The 17,438-nt window shown below is 37.1% G+C and overlaps 1 protein-coding gene across 4 annotated transcripts in view; it reads right to left on the bottom strand.

Annotated features, from left to right (window-relative positions):
* Positions 1-1,098: 1,098 nt before the first annotated feature.
* hspa12a (heat shock protein 12A) overlaps positions 1,099-17,438 on the bottom strand; it is a 35,000-nt gene continuing 18,660 nt past the window's right edge. For 2 of the 4 annotated variants that reach the window (XM_081348053.1, XM_081348054.1), the window contains exons 7-12: positions 14,218-14,389; positions 8,935-9,021; positions 7,943-8,047; positions 7,530-7,788; positions 4,204-4,307; positions 1,099-2,070 (exon numbers count right to left, since the gene is read on the bottom strand). In XM_081348053.1, coding sequence (XP_081204179.1) covers positions 1,439-2,070; positions 4,204-4,307; positions 7,530-7,788; positions 7,943-8,047; positions 8,935-9,021; positions 14,218-14,389 — 1,359 coding nt within the window. In that variant the 3' untranslated portion in view covers positions 1,099-1,438. The remainder of the gene's footprint in view (positions 2,071-4,203; positions 4,308-7,529; positions 7,789-7,942; positions 8,048-8,934; positions 9,022-14,217; positions 14,390-17,438) is intronic. The other 2 variants (XM_081348055.1, XM_081348056.1) reach the window with 1 other exon arrangement.

Below are 17,438 nucleotides of genomic sequence, written 5' to 3'. Positions count from 1 at the left end.
CAATCGAGATAATGAAACGTAAGAACAATACAAACAAAAAATATGAGATTTATGTTGTGTTTTGCCGCGTAGCACTACTGTGAAAAACTGACAGTAATTTTGTCATGGACATCAGCACCTTTGTGATGTGTAGCGGTACCAGTACCGTTCTTGAAGTTAGTTGAGTTTCTGTTTCAGACTAACAATTTGGTCAGCAGTCCAGCAGCCCAAACCATCTGCTTTACCTCCTCATTGTAACCTAAATGAATGAACTGGTTCTGGACTGGGCCTTGGAGGTAATAGGCCAGAGTTTCAGAGCAAAGCAGTACATTTCGTAAGAGAACAATGTTATATTGTGAGTATAAGACTGATGTAGCTGCCTTAACCTGAACTTGACTTGCTAAGTTAATACAATGTGCTATCCCAGACTGCACTACTAGCAATACGCAGCTGTATTTTGGCTCTATCCATGCAGAGTTTGCATCTCTGTGCAGAAAATAGCCATAGCCAGACAATACACAAAGACTGTAATACAAGCATACAAAGAATAACGGACTGAGTCTAGATGAAGAGAGAGCATTGGTAAAAATGAACAGAATGAACTCAACTTTGACCAAATAGGAGAAATTCATTTCTTTCTTAAGTTGATTCCAGTTGTGTTTCTGGAAAATGAAATAACCGGATAAAATAACACGAATGGCACAGTTATTCAAGCGAATGTCACATGGAAAGTCAGCAAACATGGTGTATTAGTTGAGACTCCAAACCTACAAACTTCATCTCTTGCTCAATCTCTATTTTTAGTTTTCTCTTTCTTTTCTCTATCCTTCTACACTGCAAAAGATATTTTTAATCAGCATTTTGTCTTGTTTTCCAGTCAAAATATCTAAACATCCTGCAGAACTGCTTGAGATATTAAGACTATTTTTCACAATTGTATTTTTATTACCCTGTAGTTTTTTGTTTCTTGTAAGTATAAATCTACAATTCAGTGGTTAATGTTTACAAGAAAATAAAACAATTTGCAAATTAATGTAATTCAATACGCAACTGATTACAAGTTTGGGGTCATGTTTTTGAAAAGTCTCTTCATTTATGATAATTTTTTTTTTTTTTTTTACATTTTTCATTTATTCATGTGATGGCAAAGCTGAATTTTCAGTATCATTACTCCAGTTTTCAGTGTCACATGATCCTTCAGAAATCATTTTAATATGCTGATTTGCTGCTCTTGAAAACAGTTGTTCTGCTTAATCTTCCGTAACATTATAAATGTCTTTACTGTCACTTTTGATCAACATATGCATCCTTGCTGAATAAAAGTATTTTTATTATAGTAAAGAAGTAATTTTAAAAGTAACAAATGGATCTTGTTTTAAGGATGTTGGGACATTTTTCTGGAAAACATGACTAAAATACTGAGTTTCTGCAGTGTCGTTTACTCATCCCTCATCTTTTTCTATTGACTAAGGAAATCGATGCTAGCTTTGACACTGCGAGAGGTCGCCACATCAATAGCCATGGCTCTTATCTCCGTGTCTCCGAACTGCATGAGCGTCTGGATCTCTCTTCGTGCCGCTGGACTCTCGGTACCGCTCACATCCAGCTTCAGCGTACCGCACTTCCTCACACCTGGGTCTGAGATGAAAATGGCAGACTCTTTTTCTGAGCAGTATACGTGGATGACAATCACCTGCTGTGACGGCTTCGCCGGCGTGTAGCTGCGTTTTACCGTTTCACCCAGCGCCACCGACTGATCGGCAGAGATGAACGTGTCGAAAACGTCGGTGCACCAGCGCATACCGTCCTTCACAAGCATCTTCTCGGGCGGGTGCTTCCCTTCTACAAAACGGTTAAGGACGCCAACGCCGTAAGTGAGTGGAGAGCGCCGCACCTTTATGACGCTGGGATCCAGGCCGAACAACACCGCCCCCTTGAGGATGGTCAAGCCCACATCATGCGGAATAATAATTCGGCTGCGGCCCTGAAGCATATTCTGAACCGCCTGCTGCAGCAGTGGAGACTCTGCGAATCCACCCACCAGGAAAAGGAACTTGATGTCTGTCACCTCCGGCCTGTCGAATAACTCAGCTGGAGGACATATAGAAGAACGAAAGCAGGGAGAGAAAGAGAAACAAGATTTTGACAAACGTCATTACAAGATTTATTACAAAACAATTGAACTCATTGCATGTTACACATTCCTCCGGTTTTCATCAAAATGCCAAAAATGCAGTTCATTGGCAGGGGTGTTTCTGCTTGTAGTTTTTGTTTGAACAGATCACAGCTGTGCTCAACCAACATGAGAACAGTGGGACTGAGTTCTGACCCAGTTCTGTGTGTGCTGGAGTATTTTGGGCAGATGGTCGAGACTCCCCTGACTGGGCCAACGCATGCCCTAATTGTGCTTCCCAACGGCCCATTAGTTTATACAGCTTTGCAGATTCTACTCAAGGCTGGAAAACACGACAACTTTTGCCCAGATTTTTGCCCCAATTTGACTACAATTACAGATACAGACTACAATTTTTTAGCTTCAGACTATAGGCCAAGTCGTACTGCACTGAAAGATGCCGACCAAAGTGAACAATCACCAGATTACAGATGACGCACCATCCAAATGTCTGTTGGCGTTGGACGGTGTCTGCTGGTGCAGTGTGAATTGGCCTTTTGATTCCATTCCAACACAACATGATCACGCTCTTACTCATTCAAAAGCTTTTAAACCATTCAAGCGCGATAAGACACAAATGAGGCGGCAACGCAGTGCTGGTGCGTCTGTGAATCTCCTGTCGGTGATACACACGACTTGCGCGCATTGAAAGCTGCTTAACACAGCGCTTGAACGGACAAAAACACAAAATTATGCCTAAACGCCTGTTTTGTCGGGTATTCCTCGCAAACAGTCTTAAATGAGTTAAATGAAGTCTTAAATGAACATAAAGAGTTGTGAGGAAACGTGTCAAATCCGTGTCGTGTGCAGCATGTCAAAGAGCCTAATAAACCCGCTGCTGTCTGTCATTAAGGATAATCAAAGAACAAAAGAAAAGGAGAAAAATCACACACTGCTCTTGACTGAATAACTTTTGTAAGTTTTAATAAGGATTAATTTGTATGTAATTTATGATTTATGCAGTGAAGACTGAAGTGTTTGATAACTTTATTCAATTTCTGTATATATCCTACTTGTTTGACCTACCCGAAAATCTTAAAGCACTGTTTACAGGGTTACATGGGTCAGAAACAATGAAAACAATGACTCTTTGTGCATTTTGACGGGGCAAATAAAAATCTGAACCGATCTATCTGGGCCAATAGAAAAAACTGAGCCCTGATATATTGAAGTGCAGGTAAATGTGACATTTATTATAATGGATTTATGTGAAAATTGTTTTAAGTTCACTTAAATTAAAAGTCGTTATATTTTTTAAAGCCTAATAAATGTAAAAATTGATAGTTTGCAATTATACTGTAATGCTAATTGGCTATAATTAATGGCTAAAATTGAGAAAAAAATCAATTTCATAGAGAGTATTAGTAGCAGTATTGGTATCGGTGATACTGGCCTTCTTTCAAAAAAAGATGGCATTAAACAAATATTTAAATTGAATCGATTAAATACATTTTACCTAAAACCTAAAAGAAAAGTTTCATTTTTGCTTTAAATAAATTTGTTTAGACTTGCCATTTACAATTAATGATGTTCATCATAATTTATGTTTGTTTCATATATTTTTCATTCCTATTCGATGCTGAATACTGTTTAATTCAAAAGTATTTTCTGTGGAATGAGGGAAAATATAATACAAGTTTATAATGTTTGTAGCAGTTTCATTTTATTTACAGGTATTTTTCATTAGTTCTGAATGTAATAATAAATTGTGACCTATACACGGATGCAACTTGTTTTGTTTTTTTTCCCCGTCTCAACAATGCAATTTTGATCCGATGTGAAAGTGAGGTGCTGCTGCCATTTCATCTGATATAAATCAAGAAGCAGTCCGATCCCCATTTATAAGTCTTGTTTATTTCACTGAGTTTCATGACGCATGTATCCAGAGCACATGGTTAACACCCAAATCCGAACAACAAACACTCCCATTTCACTTAAAAACTCCAGAGATCTCAATCCTGTCTGAATCGGTACATTACATACAGGCATCGTCTGTCAATAATTGTAACTCATATGGCACATTGTTCCAGTAGAACAGGGCGAGTACTCACTCAGGTGTTGTATAATGTGGTCTATAGTTGGTTTAAACAGTGCATTCATTGCATCTGGACTCATTCTCAGCATTCCCTGCGAAGACCACTTCACAAAGTCCACACTGCAGAAGAGAGACAAAAAGAGAAATAGCAAGAGTTATAGACTGAAAATAAATAATAAGTGTCCTCAGTTGGCCTCGGTGCAGTTTAAAAGCTTTCTTCACATATAGAAGACTACTGAGAAACTTGATATTATTGAGTTTATGTAATAAGGTTTTACACTGCTATAAAAGGCAGCACATGTGTGCTAATAGCTGTGGTTTCCAGTAAACAGATGCACATATTCCCATAATGCAGCGCAGTGCAGTGTGATGCAGGGCTGAACGAGTGCTCAGAGATTTCTGACTCGCCTGCTTGTTGGAAAAACTGTCCCCTGAGGGACATAAGAGCTAAAAATCTATAACATGCAAGTTAGAGTAGTCTTGCTCATGGCTCTCGACTGATTAGCTCATTACTGTGTTAGGAGGAAAGAATAAATTTAACTCTTAAATAATATAACAGCATGACATTTTTGGAAAAAAATGCTAGAATGATAAAACTAGATTCTGATGCCATTATAACTGGTTTTAGAAGACTACTATTTTAAGTCATTTTCGGAAAATCTTTTTACTTGGCCGTGGTGTAAAAATATTGTAGCCGGATGCATACAATTATAACTTTAACTTTGCCCACTCTCCCCCCCTCACCTCATCAAACACAATTATGAGTGTTTAGCACATAGTCAGCAATCACACACAACACAAACATGGTATTCATTTAGCTGACTTGGCCATCTTTATACAGGGCATGATGGCTAATTGAAAGCCTGTGTATACGGTATTGACAGCAGTCATGAATAGACAGATTAACTCTCCAGGGGCTGTAGGTCACACATGCCCAACCTCAAAAGAGACAGACAACAATTACCGCAAAGGCAGAGTCAGCAGGAAACAGCCCTCAGTTTATGGCAATGGAGAATATATATATATTTTTCTCAACTATATGTTTAGAATATATATATATTTTTCTCAACTATATGTTTTTCTCCATTGCCATAAACTGGGGACTGTTTCCTGCTGACTCTCTGCCTTTGAGGTAATTGTTGTATATTACCGTGTAGTATATATATATATATATATATATATATATATATATATATATATATATATATATATATATATATATATATATATATATATATATATATATATATATATATACATATACATATATATATATATATACATATACATACATACATGACTTGACATTAACTTTTTGCTCTTTTTTTGCTCTCCAGTCACTGTGGCTAGTAGTTTCCCAAAGTTACTAGTTACGAGACGTCGTCGAACTCGAAGCCAGTTGTCGACTGTAGACGCAGAGCTAGAGTATAAAGATTTTTAAGTGTCGACTGTAGACGCTTGGATTTCGACGGGAGAGGCCCCAGGTAATTAGGTTCCAGGTATGTAAGAAAAATCTACCACACTAGTCACTCAGCATTTTCACTGGCCATCAATCAATATAATGGGGAAAAACTGCCATATAGATATTTTTAATATCACCTCATAATTTGACGCACAAATCCATTATACTGTTACACGTTTTCTTTCTCAACTGTTTACATTCACTTAAAACATAACTGACTGTGTTTGCGTGAATACTCGCCAAGACAGGCATCTTGACATTATTTTGTGAGTATTTGATGGTTTAAGTGCAATAAGCAGCGAAAACAAACTCAATTTAGAGATGGCTTTATGTGTGCGCACTTTGGGTGTGACCACAAAATCTGCAGGAATTAATAAAATAATGCGCAATAAATGCAATCCCACAACAAAATTCAAGCCCTGTAATACCAACAATATTCATCCGGAGCAAATGAAACGAGCGAAAGGGAGAAGGGTTTGTGTGTCAACTAGCTGTTGGAGAGATGAGAGAGTGAGAAAGCAGAGCTGGTTTAGTGTATATATTCTGTGGAAAATGAGTATTGGAAGAGTTTCAGATATTTCAGTATCGATATGCATTGAAAAATCGATATTTCTGACAACACTACCTTGCACTAAGTTTATTATACATTTTGCAATAGTAGTCTTTAAAATAGGCACCTGAAATGTAGCTATTATATATAAAATTCAACCCACCAAAGTGGCTAATAGGAGTGACTGTTTTACACGGCAACGCTGAAATCCACCCGCATTTAGCAGGTGTTAAAGTCAAGCCCAAGTATGTATGTGTGTGTATGTCTGTATATATATATATATATATATATATATATATATATATATATATATATATATATATATATATATATATATATATATATATATATATATATATATATATCTCAAATAAAGGGAAATAAATGTGTAAAACAATTAATAAAATAATAATAATAATAATAATATTATATAGGATATATGATACAGTGCTATGCATAAGTTTAGACACCCATGCTAAAGTTGACTAAAAAGAGGAATAAAAAAAATCATCTTTTGGAAATTGAACTTAATGCCTTAATTAAAAAAATTAGGAAAAATCCAACCTTTAAGGACACCAATTTTCTTTGTGAATGAATAATGTATTGTAAATAAATAAATGTTCTTCCTTAAAATACAGGGTGCATAAGTTCAGACACCCCTATGTTAAATTCCCATAGAGGCAGGCAGATTTTTATTTTTAAAGGCCAGTTACTTCATGGATCCAGGATACTATGCATCCTGATAAAGTTCCCTTGGCCTTTGGGATCAAAATAGCCCCGCATCATCACATAGCCTTCACCATACCTAGAGATTGACATGGAGTACTTTCCATAAGATTATCTCTCAATGCAAATCAAATTAGCTATTAGGCTAACTGAAATAAAACCATGCCAATCTCTAGGATTTTTCCTATTTTTTTTTAATTAAGGCATTAAGTTCAATTTCCAAAAGATGATTTTTTATTCCTCTTTTTAGTCAACTTTAGAATGGGTGTCTAAACTTATGCATAGCACTGTATATACACATATAGGATATTATGAAAAGTAAAATGTATAAATAATAATATTTATTTAATAATTTATTAAAAAAAAAAATTTTTTTAAATACATATGGATATTTAAATTATTATTTGAATACAAGCAAAGTTGCAAATAAACTTGATAGCCAGTTGATTTATGGAAAAAGCAGCTATTCCAAAGGGGGAAAAACATTAATGTTTCAAGCGACATGAAAGTGGATAGATAATGACGAAACCTGTAAATAATTGTGTTTGGTGCAACCTGACTGCACTGTGATCATGGGTGATTTTGGCCACATTTAGACACTCACTTGCTCTTCCTCAGTGCATGCTCCACACTGTGTCCTCTGAATTTCTTGTAGTAGTCGATGAAAGAGAAGGGCAGGTTAATATTCAGCGGGTTGCTTCGGTCAGGAGCTGCGGCCCTCTTACGAGACTCAAACGCGATCATCAGATCCACCCAGGCGGCCGGACGCTTGATCTTAAACTGGTCGATGAAATCCTGTCCGAATATCTTACATAGGAGCTTCTCAAATTCATAATCTATACCGATAGAGCCGTGCGGGCCTCCTACGGAGAGGATGGAAAGATGAAAATGATTTCAGATGATTGGAAATAAGATTTTCAGTTATTACATATTTAAGAATAGCAGTTATCTTTTAAATAAAAGCTTGTTTAAGCTAAATGTGTATCTCAAGCTTTCAGTCATAGTTGTGTCTTGTACCTGAAGCTTTGTAAAGCTCCTTCAAGTGTCCTTCTGGCAGCCGGATCTGATGCACAGTGAGATCCACTGTCCCTCCTCCACAATCCACCACCACATAACGGTCACCTACAGCAGCAGAAACAACATTTGAGGCTCACCAGGAAAAGAAATTAGTGGATCTACATATGGTCTGGTGACATTTTATACTTTTCCACGAACTCTCTGCAGATGTTGGATGTGAGTGACGGAAAAATCCGGCAAGTGCTTTTGCATGGTGTCAGGGGAACGGTGACCTACATTTAGGGTTCACTGGTTGGGATTTCAAATAGAAGTCTTTGGAATTAAAGTTTTATGTAGGTTTTGTATATTATTTACTATATACAGTTCACCCAAAAAATGAACAAAAAATAATCATTATTTACTCACTAATATCTTCTTAAAAACATACAGGTGTGGAACAACATTCAGGAGAGTAAATGATGACAATTTTCATTTTTGAATGAACTATCCCCTTAACACTGAAAATGTAGTGAAATTTGGAATGATTTTGAACAACATTAATTTGCGTGGAGGTTATTCCAGCAGTGATGAATAGCAAAGTTTCTGACGGTTGAGCAGCTGCTAATTCAGAAAGCAGAATAAGTCGGGGTTCACCAGAGCAGGGCTTTCAAACTAAGCATCTTCCTTATGCTCTCAGCTAGGGTGCATCTAGTCTGGCACATCCAGGGATTACTTTACTTTATTACTTCTAAACGCAATGTCTATACACATCTGTGCATAAAAACAAACCATACTGTAATCTGTTGTTTCACATGCGAGTCAGTCTCTTCATATCTGATTGGATGATTCTTAGCCAGAATAAGCTACGTCGAGGTCTGTATTTAAGGTCTAGCTATTTGAGACTAGTGCATCCTTCTCAAGAGCTTCAGGCTTTCTTAACTTATGACAGCAGCATTAGAAACAGCAGGAGCAAAATACTAAAAGAAAAGTGTGTGAGAAGACAAAGACTCTACCTTCAGTGAGTTCAGACCAGAGCTCTCCTATGACATTCTCCACCAGAAAGGTGCGGCTCTGTCGGTTACGGCGCACAAGCTCCTTGGCTGGTTATTGACAGAGAGAGACAGGAAGTGTGTGTGAGAGAGAATGCAGCGTGAAGCTGTGTGTGTGTGTGTGTGTGTGTGTGTGTATGTGGCAGTTCTATAGGCAAGGCGACAGGATTAGAAAGGAACATGGGCTGCATGTGATTTCTTTAAGCAGGGTGATGCTGCTGGAAAAAAGCAGACTCCTGTATTTTCAAGGAAATTTATGAATTTAAAGAGAAGCAGTAAAATAGCTGTTATTTACTTATTTGAAACTTACATTTTAAAGGGATGCACGGTATTAAAATTCCAGTTGAAACTGCTAGTTGATCATTATTTTCATGTTGCGGCTGATAATAAAACTATATTACATTTTTGTCCAAATAAATAACAACTAAAACACTAACTAAAATCAATCATTTTAAATGCTACAAGTCATAACATTATAATGTACAATATATATATATATATATATATATAAAAAATGATATTTTTTTTTCGCTATTGATTCTATTTAACAGTGTTAAGAAATTAGATATTGGATGACAGTAAATGTAATTTATGTAAAAATGTGAATTAAAAAAAAGAAAAAAGAAACGAGCATGCATAATTAAATATCTAAAGTCACCTTTGTCTAATATTGGATGAACATGCAACATCCTTTTTTATCTTTCCACAAATATTTGATTGAAAGACTTCCTCTCTTTTTCACTTTTGTGAACTTCCTGACTGGAACCGGAATGCAAAAGTCTCTGTTCCTTCATTGCAGAGGGGGGAGAGTGTCCTGGTCTGATAAAGTTCTCTGTTGGTCTGATGACATCAGAGGATAATGGCCATCCTGACAGTTGTAAACATTCCCAAACAGGAAGTGTTAGCTCTACGGGAGAGTAACTGCATGGAGACTGATGTCAGATGGACATTTCCTCCAACCCACAGAAAACAATGCAGAATTTTTTTTTTTTCAGTACATGGCAGGTTCTGATGGGGCGTGGGAGACCTAACCGCTCCATCTAACAGTGTTTTCAGCACACGACAGATCCACATCTGAAATTCCTTTCCCACCCTGATAGCAAATTCACAACTCATTAGCTGCACTCACAGGGAACCACAGTCTAGATTATCAAAATATCAAGGCACTGAACTACATGTGGACTAAAAAAAATTTTTTTTTTAAATACATATGGATATTTAAATTATTATTTGAATACAAGCAAAGTTGCAAATAAACTTGATAGCCAGTTGATCACAATGCATTTCTGTTTTATGGAAAAACCAGCTATTCCAAAGGGGGAAAAACATAAATGTTTCAAGCAACATGAAAGTGGATAGATAATGAAGAAACCTGTAAATAATCTGTGTTTGGTGCAACCTGACTGCACTGTGATCATGGGTGATTTCGGCCACATTTAGACACTCACTTGCTCTTCCTCTTCCTCTTCCTGCTCTTCCTAGATTATCAAAATATCAAGGCAATGAACTACATGTGGACAAAACGATGCAACAAAAACCATAAACAAAATTATTTGGTTTTGTGGAAAAGTTTAGGAGAACATAATTTACTTCAGATGTGCTGTATATCAATTCTTCATTGATTCCTAAATGGTTACATTTGGTCAACGCTAATGATAATTTCAATTTATTAATATTAGAAATGGATTAAAATTAAAATGGACTAACAATAAACAATATTAGTTAATGCACTGTGAACTAACAAGAACATTTTTATTAAGTAATATTAACATATTATTAAATCCTGTAAAAATACATTTACTCGTTGTTAGTCTATGTTAACGAATTACCTAGTGTTAACAAATGGAGACCTTATTGTAAAGTGTTAACGATTCATCCAAAGCAACAGTAAAGACATTTATAATGTTACAAAAGATTTCTATTTCAAATAAAAGCTGTTCTTTTGAACTTTCGATTCATCAAATAATCTATTCAAAGAAAAGAAAGAAAGAAAAGACATCAAAGAAAAAAATTAACATGGTTTCCACAAAAATATTAAGAAGCGATAACGATAATAACGCCCGTTCACACTGGACGTGCAAGCAGTGCGGAGGCAGCGCAGAAGCTGTGCGTATGCAGAGCGGGAGCAGCAAGTGCCCATTGTGCTTTCACAGGTTGAGTAAGCGAGCCCATTGGCTACTGATACAGCAGGAACCAATCAGCGGTGCCCTATAGATAACGATATGATTACAAGCAGGTTGAGCTAAGGATCTATTGCCCTGCACCATCTAGAGTTTCATGACAGAACTTTGTATTAATCTTAAATTTAAGATGTACCTCTAGTTTTAATCATTTAAACAGGCCTTTGATGTTTTGGTAAAAACACCTGCCAATAATGTGTTTTCGTTTAGTTTAGTTTTCTGAATGTCATACGGTGACCGTGAAACTGGGAACACCTCACATTTGTTGAAAGTTGTTATTTTTCATGTTAACTCAGGTGCATTTTGACCAAGAACAATGCTCTGTGGCTAATTCAGCATAAGCGGCACAGCAAAAATACAAATATACTTGGCGCTGAAATGATCGCAGCACTGCCAATTCTGCTCTGCCACGCCACCTCAGTGTGACTGCTGTAATTGTTAACATGGGCACCGAAAAAATACAGGCGTAATAAGAAACACCAAATCAGAATCATGAGACACTGAAGACTGGAGTAATTATGCTGAAAATTCAGCTTTGCCATCCCAGGAATAAATTACATTTTAAAATATATTAAAATAGAAAACAGCTATTGTAATTGTAATATTTCACATAATTATTGGTCAAATAAATGCAGCCTTTGTGAAAATAAGATACTTCTTTCAAAAGATCTATGGCTGTCGCCTCACACAACTGCTTCCCGTCTCAGGCTCTCTTAAAATAACCATGTTCAAATATACAGACTATCAGAACACAAATACTACTACTGCTAAAATAATCAATAAACACTCCTTTGTCCTTCATTCTTTTTCTCTCTCTATCTATAGAACAGCATATGAGCACATGTAATTTTAGACTTTCTTTCTATGCATCATAATCTCTTTTTTCACCATGCCACCATTACTTCAACAATCGCTGTCATCTTTACTGCACAAAATCCATCTGGTCAAATTCTTTCTGTCACTTCTTTTGTAAGGTTTAGAGTTACAGATGTGCTTGCTGATGTCATCAGACTGAGGTCACTGATGTCACATGTCCCCTGATATAGTATTTTACAGGAATGATAGTTCTGCTTTAGCTGTTTCAGACATACAGTTTAATGGACCAAATAACATTCTCATCATAACATTCTTAAATGTTGACATCAACCAATAACAATTAAACTCTTTACAAATGTGGTTAATTCTGCAAATGGTTCAGACACAGATTGTTAACATTTTTTGGTATAATTAAAATTGTTTTCTTTCCAAGGGAATGGAAGGCATGACCTCAAACAATTACATGATTATGAATAAATGTGCATGCAAACTTCAATAGAAAGAGAGAGAGAGAGAGAGAGAGAGAGATGGGCTGGGGGGATTGTAAATTTGCCGAAGCTGTTTCTCATGCTGGCATCACCATTCAGCAGTGGTCCAAATGACTGTTGCCTTCTGAATGCACATGAAAAATTACTTTTCAATGTCATTTCTAAAATCACAGACCACTGAAATACAATGTACTAGTCTGAAAATGCGTTTTTTAATACAAAGCAGACTGTGTATGTGCATGCGCTGTCAGTCATCAATAGGGCATGAGCAGGGCAATGGTGGTGAACTGGAATGGACAGGAAGGGGAAAGGAGAAGAAGATGCACTCGGCTCTGCTTCTATACAAAAGCACCTTTACTTCTGAGGTTTGAATTTGACGCAATTACATTACACTTTGGTGTGTGTGACATAAACTGGCAAGACATACCATGTCCTGATTTACTGTGGAATGTAATGAGGTGTTTCTTCAACTATGGACACTTTAATTGATTAATTTACATATTTTAAGATTGAATTTGGATTGCACACTTTTTTGTATATATTTCTTTCAAAGTAAAAAAAAAAAAAAAATGACACAAAATAAAAGATAAATTAAATAAATAAATAAATGAATTATAAAATGTAAACATTAACCCTTGGGAAAGTAAAAGTGTCCATAGTTGAATAACCATCTGTTCATGTATGGTTGTAAATACACTACTGTTTTGGGGTCTGTTTCTCATGCTCACCAAGGCTGCATTTATTTGATGAAAAATACAGTAAATAATTTGATATTTTATCCTATTTTAAAAAGTAATTTATTCCTGTGATGGCAAAGCTGATCTTTTTTTTTTTTTTTGGTGCTCAAGAAACATTTCTTATTATTATAAATGTTGAAAACCGTTGTGCTGCTCAATATTTTTGTGGAAACCATGATACATTTTTCAGGATTATTTGATGAGTAGAAAGTTCAAAAGAACATTAAAACATTATAAATGTCTTAGTCACTATCTTACTGACCCCAAACTTTTGAACTGTAGTGTATATGTGATATATCTATTTACATTATGCAGACAAACACATGCATGGTCGAACAAAAATATATTAGTCATCTAAAATGAGCTTAAATTAAACGCTATTCATCTTTCCCTTTCTCACTCCCACTGATTTCTGAATGCATCATCAGCTTCTCCCTCAATGCGGTGAGAGTTTAATAAGCATTCTGCAGCTCTAGTTTAGAAGTAAAGTCCATTTCAGTGCTAGTTTAAGTTGAATAATTTCCATTTCAATTTATAGCACTGTTTTGGGAAAGAGTGGATGTTGTAAAAATTGGGTCATTTCACATTGAAGAACAGAACATCTTTACAGTTCACTGCTTTACTATGTATAGCAAAAAAAAAAAAAAAAGTATCTTTTTGGTCTTTCTCACTCTCAAAAAGACACACCATGACTAGCCGAACAACTATAGCCCCCTATAAAACTGAATTTTCTGAACTAGCCTCAACAGCAGCATGCCCAGTTTGTTCACTCACTATCTGAACTTTACTGATCTGCCAAGCTGTAATTTGACTGGCTTACTATTCACAGTAACTTATGCCTTTTGAAGAACTAATCACTGGCCAGGTTAGTGGCATCAAAACACATGGACAACATTATCCACAAGCATTTAAGTGCTGTAGCATAAACTTGAGTATAACTAGAACAGTATGAGTGTGATTTGGCTTATCTTTATAGCAGAATGCTATGCACCTGTAATATGGTAAAAGACTGTATGTGTAGCTTACCCTGGGTCATTCCCCCCCCAACGTTCTCCGTTGGGCTGTAACCGTTCAGGGCTGTTTTGGTGCCCAAATCAACCATTTGGTGGAGGCGGAGCTTCCTGCAGTAAATGGACGCAGCCTCTGGTTCCAGCGCAATGATCAGCTGATCAGGGTTGTCTCGAGAAACCAGACCAGCCTAGATGAGTACAAAACACCAAATGACAAGACATTAAACCAGGAATATGAAACCCAGACTCATATTTGCTAAAAACATGTGAATGAAGATAATACATTTTTACTCGTTAACTTAACAATAGTATTTAACCTGTTGGAAAAGAAAAAATATGGCGCCAGTGTATGTGGCATGTTGGCTCGCTGCTCAAAGCTCGCTGCCTTCGGCCCATTCTCCCAGATTCTCCTTTGACGATCCCCTGCTACCCTCCTATCCGTGTTCGCCGTGGTGGAGCTACTCTTCAGAGTCACTGCTCCCGTTATCTCTGACTCTGTACCACCTTCCAGGATGGCTCTGATTAATACTCGGTCGCTAGTCAATAAGACGTTGCTTTTAAATGACATTTTTACTACCCACGACCTTGGATTTTATGTGCATCACGGAAACTTGGACGAAGGATGGTGATGAGTCGTTTCTCTGACTTGATTCCGGCAGGCTGCACATTTTTTAACTCTCCTCGCTCTTCTGGCCACGGGGGTGGTCTAGTGGTAATTTAAAAAAACAGTTTTAATAGCTACTGTCGTTCTGTTCCATCTACAATTTATAGTAGCTTTGAAGTACAGCTGTTGCGATTGGAATGTGATGATCCTGTTCTGTTAGCGCTGGTGTATCGGCCCCCTCACCTAGTGAAAGATTTTATAAATGAATTTACTGCTTTTGTGGGTGAATGTGTAACTAATTATAACAATATTCTTCTGCTAGTGGACTATCCATGTGTGCTGTCAATCAAAACCTCTAACAAAGGAGTTTTTAAATCTCAATGATTCATTTAACATGGTTCAGTGGGTGAAAGATCCTACGCATACTCATGGACATACTTTAGACCTAGTTCTTTCTCATGGTTTTTCCATTACTGGTGCTCAGGTTTTTGACACTCTGATCTCAGATCATATGCCTGTATTGTTTTCTATCACTGCTCCTCTAAAACCTAAGAAGTTAAAACCTAAAACTGAACCATGACTCAATGATAACATCTGCTCTCTGAGGCGAGCCTGTAGATAAAGCAGAACGTAAATGGAAAAATGATCAATTACAAATTTCCTATGAAATGCTCAGAAACTGTTTTGGTGCTTTTCAGAAAGCTATGAAATCTGCTAAGTCTAAGTATTTTTCTAATTTAATTGCAAAAAATCATCATAGTTCTAAAGCCTTATTTTCTGTGTTAAATTCTGCTCTAAATCCTCCTGTAAATGTGATTTCAAATCCCTCAGTATCATTATGTGAAGGTTTCTCGAGGTTTTTCTGTGATAAGATCACCTCTCTAAGATCTCAATTACAACCATCTGCTAATGTTCCACCTGAACGTTGTTGTTCTTCAGCCATATGGAGTGTTTTTGACACAGTTTCTCTCAGAGAAATTATTGACCATTTGAAACCTTCCTTCTGCTCTCATGATGTTCTTTCTCCCCGTATTTTCAAACAGATTTTTGATTCGGTTGGACCATGTTTGGTGTCTTTTCTGAATAAATGCTTGTGCTCAGGGACTTTCCCTGATAGCCTAAAACAAGCTACTGTTACACCTCTTCTCAAGAAACCTTCACTTGATGATAGGGATTTTAATCATTTTCGACCTCTCTCGACACTTTCCTTTATTACCAAAGCATTGGAGAAAACTGTTCTCATTCAACTCCAGTCTTTTCTTAGCTCAAATCAAATCTTTGAAACTTTTCAGTCTGGCTTTAAGCCTTTGCACAGCACAGAGTCGGCTTTATTACGGGTTTTTAACGATACACTGTTAAGTGACTGACTCTCGGCTTTTGATACAGTTGATCATAAAATTCTCTTTTCCCGTCTAGAATGTTTTGTGGGCATCCAGGGAACTGTCCTCAGTTGGTTTAAGTCATATTTAACGAATAGAAGTTTCTCGGTTAGACTGGGCAATTTTTCTTCCTCGCCTGCTCAACTCTCCTGTGGAGTGCCACAGGGTTCAATTCTCGCACCCATTCTTTTTTCCCTGTGTTTACTTCCTCTGGGCTCCATTTTTAGAAAGCATGGTGTATCATTTCACTGCTATGCAGATGATACCCAAATTTATTTACCTCCGAAACGCAACAACCATGCTGCTCTGAAATCTCTTTTTGCATGCCTGGATGAAGTGAAAATGTGGTTCTCTCAAAATGTCTTATTTCTGAATGAATCTAAAACCGAGGTTATAGTCTTTGGCCCCATGAAAACTTTAAGAGCAGTAACATTGACCTGGATTACCTTGCTCCTTTTACTTTGTCCTGTATTAAGAAGTTAGGTGTTTTCTGGGATCAGAACCTCAAATTTGAAAAACAAATAAATGTGGTGATTAGGTCTTGTCTCTAAGATTAAATTCTCTCTCTCTGAGAAAACCTTAGAGATTGCTATCCATGCGCTCATTACACATCGTTTGGATCATTGCAACTCTCTTTACTATGGCATGTCCAAATACTCTATTGCTCGTCTCTAATTAGTACAAAATGCCGCTGCAAATTTCCTCAAAAGAAAACGTGAATTTGATCATGTTTCTCCAATTTTGAAATCGCTGCATTGGCTACCTCCTTAAATAATCGGGCACCGAGCTACTCTGTCCGAGCTACTCTGTCCGAGCTACTCTGTCCGAGCTACTCTGTCCGAGCTACTCTGTCCGAGCTACTCTGTCCGAGCTACTCTGTCCATACAATCCCACACGAAATCTGAGGTCTGTTGATAAGAGACTTTTATCTGTCCCCAGATCACGATTAAAGCATAGAGGAGATAGAGCCTTTGCTATTGCCGGCCCTAGGCTGTGGAACAGCCTTCTGGTTTACATCAGATCGGCAGTAAAAATGTAAAGAAACACCACACACAAGCTGTACTGTTTGCTGTGAGTGCTGCAGGATTGGTGAGATATGGGACGGCAGTGTGAGCAAAAAGGGATGCAGAGAGCGAGACAGCGGTAAGGGTGAATGCAGTGTCCTTTCTTTCAATTCTCCTGATCCAGCAGATGAAGAGCTGAGTCACTGCACACACACACGCACGCTCCTGAGGCAAGCTTTGCAGGAATTCC

Source organism: Scardinius erythrophthalmus (genome assembly GCF_964197995.2).
Source record: "Scardinius erythrophthalmus genome assembly, chromosome: 19".
NCBI lineage: Eukaryota > Metazoa > Chordata > Actinopteri > Cypriniformes > Leuciscidae > Scardinius > Scardinius erythrophthalmus.
Note: the sequence above shows the minus strand (reverse complement) of the source record. Positions and strands in the feature narration are given on the sequence as shown.